Source organism: Microcaecilia unicolor, chromosome 10 (assembly GCF_901765095.1).
Source record: "Microcaecilia unicolor chromosome 10, aMicUni1.1, whole genome shotgun sequence".
Lineage (NCBI taxonomy): Eukaryota > Metazoa > Chordata > Amphibia > Gymnophiona > Siphonopidae > Microcaecilia > Microcaecilia unicolor.
Genome location: NC_044040.1, coordinates 187,303,383 through 187,327,511, shown reverse-complemented (window position 1 = coordinate 187,327,511; position 24,129 = coordinate 187,303,383). Strand labels below are relative to the sequence as shown.

The following is a 24,129-nucleotide window of genomic DNA, read 5'->3' as shown; positions in this document are numbered from 1 at the left end:
TGGAGTGCTGAAGCCTGGTTTCAGACTCAGCTGTTACTGATCTGAGCTAGAATTTGATAGTCTTGGTTTGAAGAAAGGGGGGAGGGGAATGCCATCATTCCAGAAAACCTTATAAAAACCATATATGATGCCAATTTCCTTTTTTTTTTAGAATGACAACAGTCATGAGTCATTCCGGATATATCTCTACCAATTTGTCATAAATGATACATTGTCATAAATGATGATTTTTATTTTTATTTTTTTACCAGTTCTTCTTGCCTTGAGGACATTCACCTTCTTCCTTATTCTTCTACTCTATTGTTGCTTTTGTTTTTTGTGTGGGATCACTGTTCTTTTGAAAAGCAACTCTCAGGGCCAGCCCAAGGCAAGATGCCACCCTGAGGCGGAGCTAACATGCTGCACTCATCCTGGGACAAAATGCCACTCCCCCCCCCCCCCCCCCCGCCTCTTCCCTTTACTGCAGCTGCCTAAGCCTCTGACGAAACAGGAAGTTACTTCAGGGAGGAGGCCGAGTAAAGGGAAGAGGCAAGTGTCGATGGCGGCAGTGCAGCGTATGGGAATCATTACCACTGCCGGGTTTGAAACGTCACCGTGACGAGGTAAAATGCCGCGAAGCTGCCCCTGAGATGCTGCTCCTGAAGAGTGCTGCCTGAGGCCCTCGCCTCTGTGGCCTAATGGTCAGGCCGCCCCTGGCAACTCTTAATGCCAGTCTCAGTCTATATCAAACTGGAACAGGATTTCCTTCTGCCTAAACTTTGCACCATCCATATTTCCCTTTTTGTTTTTTGCAGGTCATGTGCTAATTAGTGTATGAGATCTGCAAAAACATAACTGAAGCACTTAGCACTCCCTATTTAGTTTATTGCACGCTACTCATAACGCTCTAGCTGGTTAATGCAATCCACATTCATGCCATTCCCCCTCGCAAAAATATCTGTACAAAATTACCACCTCATGGTTTAGTGTATAAAAACAAAAATACAGTACAACATTTAAGTGTGTTTATGCAGTGGTCTGTTCTCGTGTGCTAGCTGCATGCTAAGGGCTTAGTCATCTTTAGTAAAAGAGCCCCATTGTCTCTTACATTGAGAAAACTAAATATGTATATAAAAAAATAGATGTCTGTCTGTAGGATAGCACAATAATCCTTTATGAAATGTACTCTTTCTTTTGCTTTTTCAACAAATAAGCTATCCCCTGTATCTGGAACATCTATAAAGTTCTTGTGGATGTCTTCCCTCAGGCCTTATGACCTTAAACAGGTAAACCTATCGAGCTGCTATATTGGTTGCTGGCACTCTTGAGGAAGTCTGAAAAGCATCATAGGTAGAACGTATTGGAAAGCATTCCACTTTACTTCCAGGAGTTGTGTTTGTATATTTTTTTCAAATCCTATTAAACTGGATTGATGTTGGAGTATGTCAGGTCTTGGTCTGTAAAGTCTAGAAACGGTTTGTATATAGGTACAGCCACTAAGTTTTTTTTAGTAGCTATTTTCTGATTTGGTTCTACCTCCTATGTCCTTAGACATCTTCTGAAGGAATTTAGGGTATGTATGTTTTTATATGGTGAAGTGGCTTTAGGTGGAGGAGGACAAGGATCAAATGGGAGTTGTCTGAAGAGCTAATTCCTCTAAGCAGTGGGATTATTCCCAAGAATTTTTCAAGGGAATTCCACAAACAGTAGTAAAGTGATGTGGTATCTGTGTTAGCCCACTTTTACAGGTAATAAATAGAAATAAAACATAAACAGAGAAAAGAAAATAAGATGATACCTTTTTTTAAGAGACAAACAATACATTAGCTTTCAAAGGTAACCTTTCTTCTTTTTATCTCTCTATATAAAACGCACCTCCAACATTCTAATAAAGCCTCAAGTTTCCCAACATTCTAAATGTGTCATGGTGTAGATCGCTTTTTCTCCATGAGTGTCTGCCCCGCCCTCGCGTCACAACGTGACCCCTTGGGATCTCCTGCTTCTTTTTCAAAACACCTTGACGGAGGGGGGGGGGGGGCCTGCCGCACACTCTCATTCTCTCTCACACACACACACACTCTCACACAGACAGCCTCAAACTATGTCACACACACCCACACTCGCACATTCACTCCGTCTCTCTCTCACACAGTCACTCTCACACACACTCTCTCAAACATACACACTCCGCTGAAAACCTTGCTAGCGCCCGTTTCACTGGTCTCAGAAACGGGCCTTTTTTACTAGCTATTATTATAATGCAGACTTCACACGGGAGCACTTAGTACCTCCTAAACAGAAGGTGGAAAGTGCTCCTACATTAGTATTTTTGCAAGTCCCACGCTAATAGAAAAATTAGCGTGGGACCTGCAAGAAGAAAAAAAGCCCTATTTTAGAGGCAGTATGAACATTAACCATTCACCCAATCATATAATTCCTAGGATATTGCTTGTTCCTTACTTCCCCATTATTCAGTGCAAAAAAAAAAAAGTGTTCAATAACACACCTATATCAAAATCTTGTACTCCAACATTTTTAAATGGTTGCAAAAAGAAATATGGAAAGACAATCAAAAGGGAAAAATGCCCAAGATGTACACTGTTAAGACACCTCCTTGGGGATATCGAGATCATTTCTTCATGTTTTTAATTAAACTTCAGGTCTTATCAAATAATGAACAAAATTCTAGAAGTTATTTAATTTTTTCATATTTGCTGTCACCTGCCTTACTTTGTAATTTTGCATATCTGTAAAAAAAAGAAAATGAAAGCTAGCCTATTTAACTAAACAGCCCTGGTGAAAAAAAATGCAAGAGACTAAAAAATAACAAGTGATCCTATTAGTTCCACAAGACTAAAATCATACAGTCTACGTATGTGGTCTGTGCAACCACATCTGTCATGAGCCAGTCTGAAACTAAAGCATCTAGGCCAGCGATGATTTACCTATTGAGCTGGATAAGTGCTAATGACTTAAGCATTTATTGAAAAACAAAATCAAAACAAGACATGTACTCCTAAATATACAGATTATATATAGATATACTGCAATGCTTTAAGTAGTTTTTTTTTATCTACAGAAGCGAACACATTAATGTATCTTTAATACTTTTCCCTTAAATGTTATCCAAAAGAGAAATCATCTTTCTGATTGCAAGGTGTTGGTAATGAAATAAGTCACATTAAGAATCAAGGAGTCAAAGCATTTACTGAAACAAGAGTATATTGATTATATTTCTATTCATCTGCATTATCACCAGTATTAAATGGTGTATTAGCAATTATGGTGGTATACTCTATTTTTTAACAATTTATAGTATGAACGCTAAAAATAAAGTATTTAATATACAAGTGAGAGTTAAACCTTCTATGTTCTCGTTCAGTAATGAAGTCTGGAAAATGAATCACAGACACCCATGTGGTTTAGAGACTGTAAGTGACAGAAGCTCTGGTAAATCCTCTATTTACACTAGGGATTAGATGAGTAGATTCTGAGCAGCAAACTGAGCTGTCCCTGGTCAAGGGAACCTGCTTCTTGTCAGCCTGTGGGGCATAGGGATAAAGCATGGTCCTGGTAGGAAGTGACCCATAAATGTATTCGTAGGAAGAATTTATACAAAGCCAGTCTGCTTCATAGAAACTCCATATGACCATTAACTGGCCTGCAAGGCCTGCCAGGAGGCCTAATTACAGGTCTACAGAGCCCAATAACAAAAGCTGAAGAGCTTTAGCCTAAGGATGATCTGCTTTCTGCTGACTTGAGAGAGTCCATATAAAGTGACAAAAAGAAAGAGGTTTAGCTTTAAAATTCTCCCAAGAGACAAACCATTCAAAATTAAGTCTGTAAGCCCACATGCAACTTACTTCTGATAGGCTTAAATATACCATGTTCTCAGAATTAACATTCAGCTATTGCTTGCTTAACATCTGCTCAAACATGGCAAGTTGCTGTAATATTGCTATACTAAGCTGAAAAAGCTTTCTTCTACATAAATATCAAGAGGGGAAAAAAAAGCAAATCAAGTAGCAAATATAATGTTGCCACTAGTGCTAACCGTCATTCCTGAAGTTTATACATGTTTTAGAATTAAAAAATAGATTTGAGAACACTTAGCTTGAAATTCTGTTGTTTACTTATGGACATATATTGTCATTATTCTATATCTTTACAGATATTCTGATGTATTTCAAGAGCACCAGTTTGTTAAAACTATAGTTTGTTATCTAACTGGATTGCTTAACAGGTTACAAATACAGAAAATATCCCAAAGAAAGTAGCCTATTCAATAATAAAATAATTAAAACTGTTAACGAGTATATCATCTTTTAAAAAATATCTATAATAGTGCAAAGTTATTTAATTTAGTTCTACAATATTTACGAGTAATTTATCATAATAATTTCGTTAAATTTTTAAAAATACTAATTACTGAAAAAACATTTATCCAATCACAACTGTAATGTCCACTTATTAACCACGTCTAGGGACCAGTATCTGAATTATTACTTATATTATTACAAAGTGCATTGCTCTTTGAGAAATGAAGTAGTAATTGAACATTATTTATCATAGTAATCTCCAAGACTCATTTCATCAACGGTTGCTCTTATTTAGAACCTAAGAAAAAAGAAATCCTTTGTAAATCATGTCACATATTTAACATATTTGGTGGGACTGAACTTATCTCAGAACTGAAATCTTGCATGCAAAAAAAAACAACTGATTTTGAAAACCATGAAAATTAAACAGCAAAATGCAGATTTACACCTGTCTCAAATTCTGTATCTAATCCAATTTGTATCCAAATAGTACAGGAATGATAAAGAAGTTTGGACTGTTTGAAAGCAAGAAAAGCTTGAATTATTTATCAGAAATAAGTACCTCAATATTTTAGCATAGACAACAGTTACTTTTTTAAGGAGAAGGAACAGCAGAAGTTTCCTGTTGCTCTTTTGGGCTCAGATAGAAACAGCTTCTTTTGGGCAATGCACCTTGAGCCTTGAACCTGCAGGTTTTTGCTCCTATATTTGTTCCCAGCTCAGCCCAAATATCATAGCAAAACTCTTCAGACAGAAGTCCCAAACCACAGCTACCTTTGGGAGTCAGCTAATAGCACTAGGTGATGCCATTGTGCAAAGTCAAGAACTCCTTTGCCCCAAGGCCCCAAACACTGAATCCCCAACTGGCCTAGACAGCAGAAGCCCAGTCATCAAACTCCGATCTTCTGCATAGCAAGTCACAATGTATCTTTATGCAGTTACTTAGCCAGTTAGCAGATTGAAAATCACCGCTAACTGCTAACAGATTTATGAATGGTTAGATATCACCATGCCAAACAGAGCTTCTCTCTGGAATTATAAGATTTAAACAGGTATAAGCAACTTATCCATAGCTAGCTGCGTTAACTTAGGACAGCTTTTAGCAGCTTCTAGGTTAGCTATGCAGGCCCTGGCTAAATATTGGCTGGGAAACGTATAACTTAAAATTGTGTTCAAGCCCTCTAATCCTCCTCCCACCACACTCCTTCCAAAAAAGGAAGTGGTAAGTGCTCCTGTGTTAAGGTTTTGCACACTAAGGGCAATATTAGCACACGACCTGCAAAACTCAAAAATGAAAATGCCTTAATAAACAAACATGTTAAATCTGAACTTAGCATGCAGGAAATTCCACGTTAAGCTAACAATGACCTGTTATTTAAAATGGCGGCTGGCTTCTCTAGTATAGTCCTGCAGAGAAGCACTTCATTTTTACTAAATCATACCCATGGCATCTGCTGGAAAATTAATTTTTCTTTAGCCAAAGTGTTATCTTGTGGCATTCCACCAGGGATGGTCTTTGCCCTCATTTTTTTCAACATCTACCATGCCTCACTGGCCTTTTTAATCCAGCTCTATAGCCATCAACTTTTACTGCTTTGTAGATGATACTCAACTTGTGGTATATATGGATTCAATGAACCTCTGTAGTACTAAAATATTTGCATAATTGCAACTGTAGATTGGTTTACATCTTTGGACCTGAATCCAGTTAAATTTGGAAAAAAAAACTACAAAATTTGAAACCACTTACATTAATGGAAGTTAATCTTAACCAGAGAGGCATTTTTTTACCATAGGTGCTTAGTTGGACAAAGAACAAATTACAGCAAAAACTGTGGGCACATCCATTGTGGTAGACTTTCTGGCAGCTGTAGTCTGTGCCACAGAAAAGCTTTGCTCAAGCCCTGGCACAAAGTATCACAGGCACTTAGCCTACTCAGTACCACAGAATGAATCAAAGTAACTGGATCCTTTCTATCTTAAACGTAGCTGAAGTCGTCATAGGTGCAGAGATAGTATGCATCTATGTATAAGGAAATCTCTCTCTGCACCTATACATAGTAACATAGTAAATGACGATCTTTATCTGCCATCATTTGCTATGTTACTATGAATAACAAAATCTATCTCTGTATTTAAGATGGAAAAGATCCAGTTACTTTGATTCATTCTGTGATACTGAGGGTCTATCCCCAGCACAGCTCAGGTCCACCTACCGCTTGTGCTCTACACTAGCACCATCCTCCCATCGACTGGGTCCCAACCGCCTCTGGGCAGGTCTCCCGCTCTCAAGATGTTCCCTTGTGATTTCTAGGTTACTGAGGCCACACTCCATGGTCCCACAGTTCCTAGAAAGCACTCACAGACCCAACACACAAACTACCAGGATTCTAAGTCAGTCCAGACAAGCAGAGGCAATAAACTAAAAATGTTTATTGTCATGAAAAATTAGAACAATGAACAGAAAAGGTGCAATCAGCAAAACAATAACAGATAACTGAAATATGGATAAATTTGAACACTATCTAAACATTTGTTTACTATCTAAATAGTACCTGGTGAGTTCAGGACATATAGCTGCTCACAGGTTATTAAATATAACTGTTCACAGGGCCTCAGCAAAGAGATCTCACAAACTGGTGGAGAGACAATTACAACAGTCTTTTCATGGATTGGAGAGACATTTACAACAGACTGTTTTTTCAATGACCTTTATAGATCTGCAGGAACTTGTAAAGAGGATTAAAGAGGACTGCCTTGAGGCGTTGTTTAGAACTTTCAAGCATTAAGCAGTAAATGCAGAGTTTATTCAGAGGCAGTTTTGCATGTGTATTAGTTTAGGTCATTATGCATGTTTAATGTCTTTTTCAGCAAGCACTGTTATGTACTGGTATAGAGAGTAGTATGAGAGAGTGAGTGAATGTTAGTATGGTTACTAGTATTATGCACTTGATTTAAAGTTGAATAATTGAATAAATTTGTTTTGCTTATATTTAGAACGCAGTTGTTAAATTCTTAGTACTGTTATCATTAGTCAAAAGACAAACTGAGACTGGGGAAAAAATCTAGTACATTCTAGATGAATTGAGCTCCTGGGCCAATCAGAGCCCAGAACAAGTTTACAAAAGTATACTGCATCTTACTTCCTATCTGTGCCAGACTAAAGACTTAAGAAAGAACAGACATTCCTCTAAGAGCTTTAAACTAATGAAACCCCACCTGCTGGCCAATAGTAAAAGGGCCTCTAAGCCTGTAAAACTGCCTTAATTAATTCTTGGAGTGTATTTCTCCTAAGGTGTGCCAAAAAATGGGCTGCGCTAGTGTAGGCATGTGTTTTGGGCACACACAGATCCATTTTTCAGTGCACCTGTAAAAAAGGCATTTTTTTTTCAATTTTGATGAAAATGGACGTGCAGCAAAATAAAAATTGGCGCGCGTCCATTTTAGGTCTGAGACCTACCATCAGCCATCGACTTAGTGGTAAGGTCTCACTCGTTAACCGTCCCGAAAGAGCGAGCGGTAAGCCCGCGTTGGGTTTACCGCCACTCTGTAAAAGGGCCCCTGAGAGTTAGCCCATCTGTCCACAGGCCCATCCATTTGTAAACAGTTTTCTTTAATGGTAGTATTTCCATGGATTCATGTAACTTGTGAAAGAGCTCTTAGTTTATTTTCTGTTTACTAAATGAGCTCTGCTCATACCTGTTTCCTGTAGCAACTTAAGGGTAAAGTTTGCAGCACAGCTTTCCAAACTTGTGTGCCACAGTTATTGTGCAGCAATCATGTGGTACATTTGCATGGATTTGCATACAGTTGTATATTAAATGATGCTAGTTTATAAAAGTTAAGTCATTTTTAGATTCTAAGCTATATAGAGCAGGGACTGTCTCTCTATGTCAAGTGTTCAGCGCTGCGTGCGTCTGGTAGCGCTATACAAATGTTAATAATAATAATAATTTTCATGCATTTCTTTTGTGTGCCTGGATAGTTTAATTATTTCTTAGGGAGAAGGTGAACCTTAGTGATCAGTGCTGGTTAGTCAATGTGAAAAGGCTACAATACATGTAATGATGGAAGAATGGTAGATGTGAAGTGGGGGATATGCAGGGTTCAAATAGCATACATGAAGGCATGGCATGCTTTTCACAGTGGCATACACGTACAACAATCACAATTACGGATATTTGGACTGTAATAGACTAGAAGGAAAGGGTGCGATACTGTACAGGGAGGAAGAGAAAGCAGATGCAGGTATGACTGAGTAAGTATGGTGGGTAGGGATAGTGGTGGAGAGGGTAGGATGTGGAGAAGGTAGTCTGATATTGGCAAGGGAGGGAATGGGAGGAAAGACAAAAAAGGACAATAGGGTGGCTTGGTTGCATAATGGTTTGAAATTTGAATAGCCGTCATTGTTGTATAAGAATACACTGGAGTAAATACTGATTTTGGTTGGTAAAAAATTAAGGCAATTGTGTAGCAAAAATATAATTAAAAAAAACAAGAAATTAAATATGCTGTGAACTGGGAACCATGAGAGGTGTCTTCAGTGCTATAGTTGCTGTCAGAAAGGCACATAAGGAGATTCAGTAGATCTTAGTGCAAAATTTCTCTTGCCTCTATCTGGGGTCACCAAAGAAAAAACACTGTCATAGACACCTGGTATTGAAAGGGACATGAATATACAGGGAAAGCAACAAAAAAAAGGTTTCAAAAATGAAGCATGGTGCCACAAGGAATTTAAGTTGCTGTCAGTATCCCTTGGTGCAAAAAGAAGGGACCAATATATAGTACCTGCTAGAGGCTTCAATAAAAGTGGCACAAACCACATACTTTAGTGCAGGTAGTATCAACAATGGCCTAGAAGTGCTGTGCCTTTAAAGACCTAAAATTTCAGCACAATAAACCTTTATCTAAGATCACTTACCAGCTGCTTGAAGAACCATTTGAAGTCTAACTTTGGCCTGTTCAGCAGGTGACTAGAAACAAAAACAAAGAACCAATTACCATACGTTATAGCAACAAAGACAACCTATATTATATAAAATAGAAAATTTAATAAAACAGCATCCATCAGTGTAATCATAAATAATCCAAGAAAATGGCATCCCAATCTATATTCTCTATGGCTGTTACGTCTGTGCTCGCTATGGACTATCACCTGTTCCAGACTTTAGCCCAGTCCAGTCCGGATATTCCAGGCTGCCAGACTTGTCTGTCTTGTTTGACCCTGCACAGCTCCCGTAGCTGCCTGGTGATTGCTGCAGCTGAGCTTCAATTGCTGCTGGGGCTTATTAGCCATTTGGAACTCTCTGCCTTTGCATCACCTAAGGCCCTGGTATGTTGGGGTGCTGGTGCACTTCTGCCTAGTCCAGTTGATAGTCTGTATTCTTGCCTTGATTCCTGCCTGTTTCTAGTTAGTCTGTGTTTAGTTTAGTCTAGTTTTGCTTGTTTTCCTTGCCTGGTTTCTTGTTTGTATTTCTGTGTTTAGTGTCTGTTTGTCTGTGTTCTGGCTTTGTGGCTGCTTGCAGCTTTTAGTTCTGTGTCTTGTTAGTCAGTGTTTGTTCCCTGTTTAGTGGCTGTTCTGCAGCTTTCAGTTCTGCCCTGTAGCTTTCCCTTCCTTGCCCTGCTGCCCCTGTTTGTTCCTTTCCCCTCTGACCCTCAGTCCTGGTTCAGCCTAGTGGGTATCCAGTCCTGCTTTGCCCAGTAAGTCCTGCTGGCCACCTGAAGCCAGGAGCTCAACTCTTGGTGAAAAGTGGCCAGGTGCAGGTGAAGTTTAAGGGTACCTGCTCTGCTTTAGTCCTGCTTGTTTGCCTCTGCTGCAACTCCAGTCTGGAGTTCCAGTCCTGTTCTGCCTAGTCTCCGGTGTGGGGTGGTTTTGCCTGCCACTGCCGCTCCTTGGCAGTGGCCCAAGGGCTCACAAACCCAGTTTCCAGCTTTGTAAACGTGACAATGGCATGTTTTACCCTGCCTTTCTATTAACACTGCAATAAAGGAATCTATTTGAAAAACTTTGGGATACTACATGATAGCCAAGGCATATTTAGATTTTTTGAAAAATGGCTCCTTCCACAAAGTGAAAATACCTCTCCATGTTCCTTACTCTCTGAAGATAGAGCTAAATAAAGTCACATATATAAGTCTTATGACTTATGTACAGAAATAAAGGTTAACAAAAAAAGCGAGAACACATATGAAGTGGTTCCCCTTTTTGGACTAATTTAATATATTTCTTAACTAGCTTTCAGGAGCTAATATTCCCTTTCTCAAGTCAGAACAGAGTGAGCAAAAGGTATTACCAGAAAATATATTAATCATAAATAATAGTATTTCAATATACCAAATCTGCCAACATAAAATACATGTGAAATGAATGTCCAAGTGCTAGCTACGTCCAGCATAAATACACATTTTACAAACTAAAATATCCAAACTATGAACAGGGCAAAACAAGGGATATGGACACTGCTGTAGCAGCACAGGAACATCCATGTTATAAAATGGCCACATAGACGACTAGCTTAATGGTTCGAGTAACTGGCTGAGAACCAGGGCAAAGCTCCAGAGGGTCCTGATTCAAATCCCACTGCAGCTCTTTGCAAATTTCTTTTTTTTTTTCCAAATTGTAAACTCTTCAAGGAAAGAAAAAAAACCTACTATTACTTCCCTTACTCTCTCTAGCAGAGAGCTGCTCAGTCGGAGCACCATTCTGTAACTTTAAAATGTTAGGTTTAAATAAAAACTTCCATTTTTTTGACACAGACATCTCTTTCCTTTCTGAATTTGGAGTTGGACATCCATATTTTGGTCCCTTCACAGTTAAACCCAGACCATATCGCCTTGCCACAAGGACATACTGCAGTTTTAGAAATTTATATTCTGGCTTTATACAATTAGGATTTGGATGCCCATGCAAAGTGGGTGTCTAAATGCCAGTTTTCAGATATCCAAACATGAATAATAAAATATAAAATTTTAATGTGGACCTTCAATCTATGAACCACTTTTATGACAATGCTATAGAAAAGTTTGTCAAATTTGATGCATCATGTACCGACAGTGTGCAAAAAAAAAAACCAAAAACACTTATAAGTTTTGTTTTCTTGTGTTTCCATAATAATTTCATACTTTTCTGTTTTTGTTTTAATTTTCACAGCTTATACAGTTATGTGCAAAACATTTGGCACCCTGGTCATATTCTATAAATTTCTAAGTGAATATAAGCTGAAACAACCTTTACGCACTATATAACTAAACACAACAAATTTCTGCAAATTTTAATACATAAATACTCTATTTACTGATTTTAATAGACTGACAATAAAGAAAAATGTCAGATTAAAAGTTTGGGCACTCTTCCAACTGCTCAATTCTTACTTTTTCTTTACGATGTTAATAAGGTTCAAATGTTTTGTGGCTCTTTAGACCCTTCTTAATTTCTCAAGTTGTGATTTTTCTGTCTACTTTCAAAAACCATGGGCTTCAGTAAGTAACTGTCTGCACATTTTAAAATGAAGATAATTCACCCTTACAAAGCACAGGAAGACTATGAAAAATATATTAATGCTTTCAGTTAGCAATTTCAACAGTCAAATACACTATTAAGAAATAGAAGCAGTGCATTTTTTCTAGCGACAAAGGTGCTGGTACTCAAAGGCCGAGCCACCCTTCAGGGGTGGGGTGATCACTGAGGGACCCACCCCACAATAGCCAGGCCCTCTGAAATCAGACACAGAATCTATGACAAGGCAGAAATGATGTATAGAGCCTGAGCTCTTTCATTAAAACTTGGGGACCATGGGTCAATTTTAGCAGAGAATGGAAAAGGTGCCGGTACCCAGTACCCCCTCATAAAAAGCCCTGAATAGAAGTCAAGGCAAAATTTGGAAAACCAAGGAAAAGCTTTGCTAGAACTGCCCAAAAAATAGTCAAGTATGCAAAACAGAGCCCACAGATCAATGTGAGAGACCTGTTGAAATGTTTATTGGACATTGGCATAGCTGTCCACAGTACATTTCTTGCACAACACTGACCTTCACGGGAGAGTTGTCAGAAGGAAACCTCAGCAAATTGTGAGAAACTGCAGGAGGATCTTGTGAAACTGGAAGACTGGACATCCAAATGGCAGATGAAAATTAATGTGGACAATTAATGTGCACAGAGATGTACAATAACCCAAATTCTAGATATACGATGATAGATTTGACATTTATTTATCACATTTGTATCCCACATTTTCCCACATATTTGCAGGCTCAATGTGGCTTACATAATACCGTGAAGGCATTCACCAATTCCGGTACGGGTTTAGTACAAAATGTTGTATTGGGATAGGGAAGATAAGATTCAATCAAGTTGGGTTGAGGTAAAAGAGTTTGTCAATGTCCAATACGATCTTTGATAGTGAAGTGTTGCAGGGTTGAGTCACTTAAGTTGAGTCATTCGGATATGCCTTTCCGAATAGGTGAGTCTTTAATAATTTTCTGAATTTTAGGTGATCATAAGTTGTTTTCATCACTTGTGGCAATGCGTTCCACAGGTGCGTGCCTATGTAAGAGAAGTTGGACGCATGGGTTGTCTTGTATTTTAGTCCTTTGCAATTTAAGGGCCCTGTCTACTAAGATGCGGTAGCATTTTTATTGCACGCCTAAAATTAGCGCATGCTAAATGGTAGACACCCCTATATATTCCTATGGGTGTCTTTAGCATTTACCACCCAGGAAAAGGATCAAAGTGTCATCATGGATAATATGTGGAAATCTTCTGTTCAATGTGAGGCAGAAGCCAAAAATGCAAACAGAATGTTAGGGATTAATTAGAAAATGAATAGAGAATAAAACAAAATATCATAATGCCTCTGTATTGCTCCATGGTGCAACGCATCTTGAGTACTGGGCGCAGTCCTGTGGAATAGAAAAGTACAGAGAAGAGCAACCAAAATGATAAAAGGGATGGAATAATTCCTTTATGAGGAAAGGCTAAAGAAGGTAGATCTATCCACTATCCAGCTTGGAGAAGAGACAGCTGAGGGGAGATGTGATACAGGTCTATAAAATTCTGACTGGAGTAGCATGGATAAGCATGAATCAGTTGTTTACTCTTTCAAAAACTAATAGGGTTAGGGGACAAACCATGACGTTACTAAATAGTACATTTTCCACTCAACGCATAATTAAGCACTGGAATTCGTTGATAGAGGATATGTTAAAAGCAGTAAGAAGGTTAGAGCAGTTTCTGGAGAAAATGTCTATAAGCTGCTATTAAAGTAGGCTTAGGGAAAGCACTACTTATTCATGGAGATAAGCAGCATGGAGCCTTGCTACTTTTTGTTATTCTGCTAGGTATTTGTGCCTTGCATTGGCCACTGTTGTAAATATGATACTGACTTGATGGACCTTTGCTCTAACCCAATATGGCAGTACTTATGTACTTATAACCTTTTCTGCATCCTAATCACAAAAGTCATCATCTAAACTATAGCAAAGAAAAACCTTGATAATTTGAAGCTTTTTGAAACAAAGTGCTATGGACTGATGAAACAAAAATTGAACAGCTTGGCTACAATAATACAGGACAGTTATGAAAAAAAGGGTCAAGCAGTTGGAGAAAAGGACATCACACAAACTGTTAAGCATTTCCCCCTAAACCCACCTCCCCTCTTCCCCCTTTCTCTATCTCTGTTAATGACTCTCACATCCTCCCTGTCTCCTCGGCTCGTAACCTTGGAGTCATCTTTGATTCCTCTCTCTCCTTCTCTGCGCATATTCAACAGATCGCCAAAACCTGTCATTTCTTTATCTACAATATTAGCAAAATTCGCCCCTTCCTTTCTGAATACGCTGCCAGAACCCTTATCCACACCCTTGTCACCTCTTGCTTGGACTATTGCAATTTACTTCTCACTGGTCTTCCGCTCAGCCATCTCTCTCCTCTCCAATCTGTCCAAAATTCTGCGGCACGACTTATTTTCTGCCAGAATCGTTATACCCACACTAGCCCACTCCTCAAGTCACTTCACTGGCTCCCTGTCCGCTTCCGCATTCAGTTTACACTTCTCGTACTGACCTTTAAATGCATCCACTCTGAAGTCCCCCATTACCTCTCCACTCTCATCTCTCCCTACATTCCTCCCCGTGAACTCGCTCACTGGACAAATCTCTCTTGTCGTCCCCCTTCTCCTCCATTGCTAACTCCAGGCTTCGCTCCTTTTCTCTTGCGGCACCTTATGCATGGAATAGACTTCCTGGACCTATAAGTCTAGCTCCATCTCTACCTGTTTTCAAATCTATGCTGAAAACCCACCTTTTCACTGCTGCTTTTTAGCTCCCATTACTTCCCTCACCTGTAACTGTCTTGTCTGTCTGTATTATTTAGATTGTAAGCTCTTTTGAGCAGGGACTGTCTCTTTGTATCAGGTGTTCAGCGCTGCGTGCGTCTGGTAGCGCCATACACATGCTAATAATAATAATAACAATAATAATAACTACTACTAATAATAATAAATGAGGGTGAACTACGCTTGGGGGTTCAGTGGCCACTAGTGGCACAGCAAATATTGTGCAGGTGGATACAGTTGACGAAATATCACAACAAAAAAAACAAAACAAAAGGTAAAGGAACCCCTACATATAATACAAACAAGTCCAAGAATAGGGGTGAACCAAAGAGAGACTCTCGCAGTCGAATGGGTAGTATATAATCTTTATTCGGCACCACTCTTACAGCAGACCCGATATGGGGCCGTGTTTCATTGGGAAATACCCATCTGCCTCAGGGGTCATACACTCTAGAAGAGCAAAAAATGGTATGAGTTGGTGCAGAAACGAAAAACTGAAATACCAAAACTTATACTTGCCTCAAGCAACAGTGCTGACTAAATATCAAAATATCCTAGAAGCTAATCAGTGAAGAAACTGCAGCTGAAAATAAGTTGGCTATTTTAGCAAGATATACCTTAAAATCAACTGTGATGGTTTTGGAATGGCCTTCACAATATCCTCATTTGCATATTATTGAAAATCTGTGGGGATCAAATATGCAATACATACAAGAAGCCGTAAGAATATTTCTGAGCTAGTAGAGTTCTCCAAGAGTGGGGAAAAATTCCAACAGTAAGAATAAAAAGATCCTTTTCTGGCTAAAGGAAACAAAGAATGACACGTGGATGGGGAGCCACAGTAAATTCACAATAAAAGACAAAAAAAATTGGCCCAATTACTACAGAAGCAAAACTTTTTACCACCTGATGGGAACGGTAAAAAGCTTTGCTGGACCCATAGAGAGAGAAGGGATGCTGGAAATGTGGCAGAGGGGATGCTGGACCAGCGAGAGGGGCTGAAGGGAAGGGAGGAAGGCGTTAGAACCATGGAGGGGCTGGAAAGAAGGAAGAGATATGCTGGACTGTTGGGGGGGGGGAGGAGGGCTGGCTGGAGAGAAGTGAGGGAGAGGCACTGGGATCAATGGGGGGGGGGGGGGGACTGGAGGAACGGGAGAGAAACACTGGGCCAATGGAGGGGGCTGGAGGCAGGGAGAGAGGCGCTGGACCCATAGGGGGTGGCTGGGGGCAGAGAGAGAAGAACTGGACCTGTGACAGAGGGGCTGCTGGAGGGAAGGGACAAAGGTGTTGGACCTGCAGGGGTGAAAGGAGGGGAAGGGAAAAAGATGTTGAACCAAGGGGATGAAGGAAGAGGGAGTGAAATACTGAACACACAGTTGAGGGAGGGAGACATACTGGTGTGGAGGAGGAAGAGATACGAGAAGCTGGACACAGGGAGGTATACAGAAACAGAGGGAGATGATGGGCATGGAGGCGAGCAGAGAGACAGGAACACAAAGGGGAGATGCTGCACGCAGATGGTACATGGACAAAGAGAGGCAATGCCAGATATGGGAGGGGGTATATGGACACAGAGGGAAGGTGCTAGACATGGGGGAGAACAGGAATGCAGAAGGAAGATGCTGGACTTGTGGGGGTGGATAGGGACACAGAGGAGTGATGCTGGACACAGGTGGAGGGGATAGGGACAGAGTGGTGATAATGAATGCAGAGAGATGGACTCAGAGAAGATGCTGGACAAGGAAGTATAGGGGACACAGAGATCTGAACATGGGGAAAGATAGGTGCACAGAGATGGAACACGGATGATGAGCACAGAGAAAGAAAAAATATCAAATGGGCAGGAGACCGTGTCGAGTAAGTTGAGAAGACAGAGGGAAACAGAAATCAGAGCCTGGGACCAACATGATTTGAAAAATAAAATAACCAGACAACAAAAGAAAGAAAAAAATGATTTCATATTTTGTGATTAGAATATGTCAGATTTAAAATGAGTACCCTGCCAGAATGGTGTTAGACATGGCTAGGGCACAGGGCAGAAATTTGGGAGGGGACCCTAAAGCCCACTACAGTGCCGTGCCTTCTTCAGCTTCCAGCAGGCTTAGGGTTTTCTCTGGCAAGAGGGCAGTTGTCCTAGTTGCACTCTACTAACACCATCCCTGGCATAAGTGATCTTTATATTTTGCATGGTATAGGAAGGAATGCATAGCAGATCATCAGGCTTATTTTCGAAAGAGAAGGACGCCCATCTTTTGACACAAATCGGAAGATGGGCGTCCTTCTCACAGGGTCGCCAAATCGTATAATGGAAAGCTGATTTTGGCCGTCCCCACCTGCTTTCCATCGCGGGGACGACCAAAGTTCCCGGGGGCGTGTCGGAGGCGTAGCAAAGGCGGGACTTGGGCGTGCCTAACACATGGGCGTCCTCGACCCATAATCGGAAAAAAAGGCCGTCCCTGACGAACACTTGGACGACTTTACCTGGTCCTTTTTTCTTATGACCAAGCCTCAAAAAGGGGCCCAAACTGACCAGATGACCAACGGAGGGAATCGGGGATGACCGCCCCTTACTCCCCCAGTGGTCACTAACCCCCTCCCACCCTCAAAAAAATGTTTTTAAATATTTTTTCAACAACTTAACCAGAAACCTTATTACAAAATCAAAAAAACAAACAAAAAAACTAAATTAAATTAAATGTGCTCAGTTTTTTTGGGGTGCTATAGTGTCTCAGAGTTTTGAGAAGCATTTACACTCCATTCTCACATCATTGCACGTCCTACCACCAGCCAAGTATTAATGTTAAAAATTATAACAGAAAATCTCTCTCATTAAAGATAAAAACAGCTGTTAGATATTTGAAATTACTTAGCTTGGGTGCTGGTGCGAACAAAATTTAAATTTTTAAATATTTTTTGCCAACCTCTATGCCAGCCTCAAATATCATACCCAGCTCCATGACAGCAGTATGCATGTCCCTGGAGCAGTTTTAGTGGGTGCAGTGCACGTCAGGCAGGCAGACCCAGCCCCCCCCCCCTACCTGTTACACTTGTGGTGGTAAATATGAGCCCTCCAAAACCCACCACAAACCCACTGTACCCACATGTAGGTGCCCCCCTTCACCTGTAAGGGCTATGGTAGTGTTGTACCATAGTTGTGGGGAGTGGGTTTGGGGGGACTCAGTGCACAAGGTAAGGGAGCTATGTACATGGAAGCTTTTTTGAAGTCCACTGCAGTGTCCCCTAGGGTGCCTAGTTGGTGTCCTGGCATGTGAGGAGAACCAGTGCACTACGAATGCTGGCTCCTCCCATGACCAAAGGGCTTGCATTTGGTCATTTCTGAGATGGGCGTCCTTAGTTTCCATTATCGCCGAAAATCAGAAACAACCAAGTCTAAGGACGACCATCTCTAGGGACGACCATCATGTCAAGATCTGGGCGTCCCCGACCGTATTATCGAAACAAAAGATGGACGCCCATCTTGTTTTGATAATATGGGTTTCCCCGCCCCTTCGCCGGGCCGTCCTCAGGAAAATTTGGGCACCCCTTTCGATTATGCCCCTACATGTGTCCTTAAATAAAAATCAGACAAAAGATTGTATATTAACACTGACAACTACTGAGTAAGATGTAAATAGGAACAACAAATATAGTTTGTAATGTCTATATGTGAATGCCAGAAGCCTAAGAAATAAGATAGGAGAGTTAGGGACACTGTCATACCAGGGTACAAATTATATCGTAGTGATAGGGTGGATTGAATTGGTGGAGGGGTTGCTTTGTATGTTAAGGAGGGCCTTGAATCAAAATTCTGCAGGAAACAAAACACATCTTGGAATCCGTATGGATTAAAATTCCATTTGTAAATGGGAAAAGGATAGTGTCAGGAGTGTACTACCGTCCACCTGACAAGGATGAACAGACGGATGTAGAAATATCAGAAATTAGGAAGGCTAACAAACTGGGCAACACAATAATAATGGGTGATTTCAATTACCCCAATACTGACTGGGTAAATGTAACATTGGGCCACGCAAGGGAGATAAAATTCCTTGATGAAATAAAGGACTGCTTTATGGAGCAGCTGGTATAGGAACTAACAAGAGAAGGAAATATTCTAGACCTAGTCCTTAGTGAAGTGCATGATCTGGTGGTGCTGGGGCTGCTTGATAACAGTTATCATATTATGATCAGATTTGATATCGGCTTTGGAGTAAGTAAACACAGGAAATCCAATACGTTAGCATTTAAGTTTCAAAAAGGAGAATATGATAAAATGAGAAGAACGGTGAACAAAAAAAAAAAAACTTTGAGGAGCAGCTGCAAAGGTCAAAAATTTACATCAGGTGTGGTACTGTTCAAAAACACCATCCTGAAAGCCCAGGCAAAATATAATTCCATGTATTAAAAAAGGAGGAAGGAAGACCAAACGACAGCTGGAATCATTAAAAAGTGAGGTGAAGAAAGCTATTAGAGATAAAAGAAATCCTTCAGAAAATGGAAGAAGGAACTGACTGAAAATAATAAGAAACAGCATAAGGAATGGCAAGTCAAATGCAAAGCACAGATAAGGAAGGCAAAGAGGGGCTTTGACAAAAAGATTGCATTGGAGGCAAAAACACGTATTAAAAATTTTAAGGTATATTAAAAGCAAGAAGCAAGCAAAAGAATCAGTTGGACTGCTAGATGACCGAGGGGTAAAAGGAGCACTCAGGGAAGACAAAGCCATAGCAGAGAAATTAAATGAATTCTTTGCTGCGGTCTTCACCTAGGAAGATTTGGGAGCGATATCGTTGTCAGAAATGGTATTCAAAGCTGACGAGTCAGAGAAACTGAATGAAATCTCTATAAACCTGGAGGATGTAATGGCGCAATATTACAAATTAAAGAGTAGCAAATCTCCTGGACCAGATGGTATTCATCCCAGAGAACTGATAGAATTGAACTTGTGGAACTATTGTTAGTAATATGTAATTTAACTTTAAAAGCAAGAGTGGCCAATGTAACACAGATTTTATAAAAGGTTCCAGAGGAGATCCAGGAAATTATAGACCGACGAGCCCGACATCAGTGCAGGGCAAAACGGTAGAGACTATAAAGAACAAAATTACAGAGCATATTCAAAAGCATGGATTAATGAGACAAAGCCAACATGGATTTAGTGAAGGAAAATCTTGCCTCACCAATCTATTACATTTCTTTGAAGGGGTGAACAAACATTTGGATAAAGGTGAGCAGGTCGCTATTGAGTACCTGGATTTTCAAAAGGCATTTGACAAAGCACCTCATGAAAGACTCCAGAGGAAATTGGAGAGTCATGGGGTAGGAGGTAGTGTCCTATTGTGGATTAAAAACTGGTTAAAAATAGAAAACAGAGAGTAGGGTTAAATGGCCAGTATTCTGAATGGAGAAGGGAAGATAGTGGGGTTCCCCAGGGGTCTGTGCTGGGGCCGCTCTTTTTTAACATATTTATGAATGATCTAGGTATAGGAGTAACTAGTGAGGTAATTACATAAGTAATGCCACACTGGGAAAAGACCAAGGGTCCATCGAGCCCAGCATCCTGTCCACGACAGCGGCCAATCCAGGCCAAGGGCACCTGGCAAGCTTCCCAAACGTACAAACATTTTATACATGTTATTCCTGGAATTGTGGATTTTTCCCAAGTCCATTTAGTAGTGGTTTATGGACTTGTCCTTTAGGAAACCGTCTAACCCCTTTTTAAACTCTGCCAAGCTAACTGCCTTCACCACGTTCTCCGGCAACGAATTCCAGAGTTTAATTACGCGTTGGGTGAAGAAAAATTTTCTCTGATTGGTTTTAAATTTACTATACTGTAGTTTCATCACATGCCCCCTAGTCCTAGTATTTTTGGAAAGCGTGTACAGATGCTTCACATCCACTTGTTCCACTCCACTCATTATTTTATATACCTCTATCATGTCTCCCCTCAGCCATCTGTTCTCCAAGCTGAAAAGCCCTAGCCTCCTTAGTCTTTCTTCATAGGGAAGTTGTCCCATCCCCGCTATCATTTTAGTCGCCCTTCGCTGAACCTTTTCCAGTTCCATTATATCTTTCTTGAGATGCGGCGACCAGATTTGAACACAATACTCAAGGTGCGATCGCACCATGGAGCGATATAACATTATAACATTCACACACCTATTTTCCATATCTTTCCTAATAATACCCAACATTCTATTCGCCTTCCGAGCCGCAGCAGCACACTGAGCAGAAGGTTTCAGTGTATTATTGACGACGACACCCAGATCCCTTGCTTGGTCCGTAACTCCTAACGTGGAACCTTGCATGACATAGCTATAATTCGGGTTTTTTTTTCCCACATGCATCACCTTGCACTTGCTCATATTAAACGTCATCTGCCATCTAGCTGCCCAGTCTCCTAGTCTCGTAAGGTCCTTCTGTAATTTTTCTGTAAGTTTTCTGATGACACAAAGTTATTAAATCTCAAAAGGATTATGAAAAATTATGAGACTGGGAGACTGGACACCTAAATGGCAGATGACATTTAATGCGAGCAAGTGCAAAGTGATGCATGTGGGAAAGAGGAACCCGAATTATAGCCACAAAGTGCAAGGTTCCACGTTAGGAGTCATCGACCAGGAAAGGGATCTAGGCATCATCTAGGCTCAGTGTGCGATGGCAGCTAAGAAAGCAAATAGAATGTTAGGTATTACTAGGAAAGGAACGGAAAACAAAAATAAAGATGTTATAGTGCCTTTGCATCGCTCCATGGTGCAACCGCACCTCAAATATTGTGTTCAGTTCTGGTCACCGCATATCAAAAAAGATATAGTTGAATTAGAAAAGGTACACAGAAGGGCAACAAAAATGATAAAGAGGATGGGACAACTTCCCTATGAGGATAGGCTAAAGTGGCTAGGGCTCTTCAGCTTGGAGAAAAGACAGCTGAGGGGGAGATATGATAGAGGTCTATAAAATACTGAGTGGAGTGGAACAGGTGGATGTGAATCACTTGTTTATTCTTTCAAAAAATACTAGGCCTAGGGGGCACGCAATGAAGGTACAAAGTAGTAAATTTAAAAAGAATCGGAGAAAATATTTCTTCACTCAACGTGTAATTAAATTTTGGAATTTGTTGCCAGAGAATGTAATAAAAGCATTTAGCTTAGCAGGGTTTAAAAAGTTTTGGATGGCTTCCTAAAGGAAAAGTCCATAGACCATTATTAAAATGGACTTGGGGAAAATCCACTGCTTATTTCTACAATACTGCCAAACGCCGCAGCAAAACTCTACTTTATATATCCAATAACAGCACTAAAGAACAATAGTAGAGTAGAATGGGAGAATCTGTATGGTGGAGTTTTTTTTAGGCAAGGTCTCATAATCTAGTAGCAGCTGTTATCAAACTTCTTCATTGCTGCTATCGTTATAATCATTGACTCTTGCCCGCCCTCCTACCATACCTAAAGCTATCCAACACGCTAATATTTTTTTGACACATATCTCTTGTGTTTTTTATTTTAATAATTTTTATATAGCGTGCTGTAAGCTAATTTGTTATGTATTAGCTAGAGATGGCTTAAGTCATTCATTCTTAACTTATCTGTATGCCAATAGACAAGCACACCCTGACAGGAGCCTGTTTCGCCCTCCTGGCTTTATCAAGGGGAGTTTAGCATGCAGTCTCAGGCTATCAGATATTTGTCACAGCACGCTATATAAAAATTATTAAAATAAAAAACACAAGAGATATAAGTGCCAAAAAATATTAGCGTGTTGGATAGCTTTAGGTATGGTAGGAGGGCGGGCAAGAGTCAATGATTATAACGATAGCAGCAATGAAGAAGTTTGATAACAGCTGCTACTAGATTATGAGACCTTGCCTAAAAAAACTCCACCATACAGATTCTCCCATTCTACACTACTACTGTTCTTTATTTCTACAATAAGCAGCATAAAATGTATTGTACTGGTTTGGGATCTTGTCAGGTGCTTGTTTCCTGGATTGGCCACTGTTGGAAACAGGATTCTGTGCTTGATGGACCTTCAGTCTGTCCCAGTATGGCAATACTTATGTGCATCTCTTTCTATTTTTTGGTGTGGCTTCTTGGGATCTTGGTTTAATATATGTTTATCATTTTTGGTCAGCTATTATGTATTTGGCATTTGTGTTATATGTATATGTGTAACTAAGGTATTCTGTTAGCATGAATTTTCTATGTAGCATTCTATAGTAATTTAGCTTGTTCAGTTTTCCCAATAGTGGTGGGGATATTTGTGAGGGGAGCCATGGATTTTGTTGATCCTTGTTCTGTATTGCTTGTGATTTATGAAACAACAGTTGAACAGAATATTGTTTCTTTTTATACTTTAATAGAATGATTTAAACATAAAATTATAACTGTTCGAGGCTTGTGGGGATGGGATCCGAAAACGCTAGTGGGGGCAGGGACAAACTTTGTTCCCGTGTCACTCTCAAAGGAAACATTTGGAAGTTGTGATTTCTACCAAAAAAGGTATTTAAAAGTATTTTGGTTTCCATATTTCTACATCTGTCATGATCACTTTTTTATTCTTTTCAATCTGTTAAAATTAGCAAATAAATAGTAATTATGCAATTAAAATGTGTAAGAATATGCTGTGGGCTGTTCCTTTCTGCTCTGCTCTCACCCCTACTTCTGTCACTTCAGAGTTCAGATGTAAATGCATGGACAGCTATTTTAAGGTAAAATTATGTCTTACCTGATAATTTTCTTTCCATTAGTCCCTCAGATCAATCCAGAGACTTGTGGGTTATGCCCCTCCTCTAGCAGGTTAGATAGAGAGAACTCAGAAGTTTGCTACAATAGAGCATGTGCAGCCAGCCTCACTTCAATATAACGATACCAAAGCAGTAAGAACCATAGAACACTCTCCTGTCTCTGCAAAAGCAGCATAAACTTGGAAGAAACTCTCCGAGCTGCTATAACTTAGAAATGTAAATATAAACACACCCTAACAGACTTACCCGTCCAGAGACAAAGGAATGTGAACAGAACCGATTGAAGTATACTGAATCCGATCAGAGATTATGAAAGCGAATTCCAGGGAGGGGCTCTGGATTGATCTGAGGGACTAATGGAAAGAAAATGATCAGGTAAGACATAATTTTACCTTCCATAGCGTCCCCAGATCAATCCAGAGACTTGTGGGATGTACCAAAGCAATCCTCATCAAGGGTGGGACCGGCCTACTCAGGCCGCCAACACAGAAGTCCCAACAAGCGCCTCTCGTCGCGCAGCAACATCAAGACGGCAATGCATAACAAAGGAATGCCAAGGCGACCAAGACGCTGCTTAACAAATGTCCTCCAACGAAACCAGACGACACTCCAGCATATGTCTGTAGTACCATTGCATGCTACAAAAAGCAAGCTACAGTGGGTCGTGAAGCCGCACCCCTAGAGCTCAGTGCTTACTCTCAGCTGATTGTAACCACTATTAAGCTATCTCTACACTGAAGTAGCTCCTGGACCACTCC

At 40.3% G+C, this 24,129-nt stretch overlaps 1 protein-coding gene across 1 annotated transcript in view; it reads right to left on the bottom strand.

Moving 5' to 3' along the window:
• The window catches only part of RSRC1 (arginine and serine rich coiled-coil 1), a 331,221-nt gene that overhangs the window by 146,150 nt on the left and 160,942 nt on the right, over positions 1 to 24,129 (bottom strand). Inside the window, exon 6 of the mRNA XM_030216713.1 lies at positions 9,220 to 9,271. Coding sequence (XP_030072573.1) covers positions 9,220 to 9,271 — 52 coding nt within the window. The remainder of the gene's footprint in view (positions 1 to 9,219; positions 9,272 to 24,129) is intronic.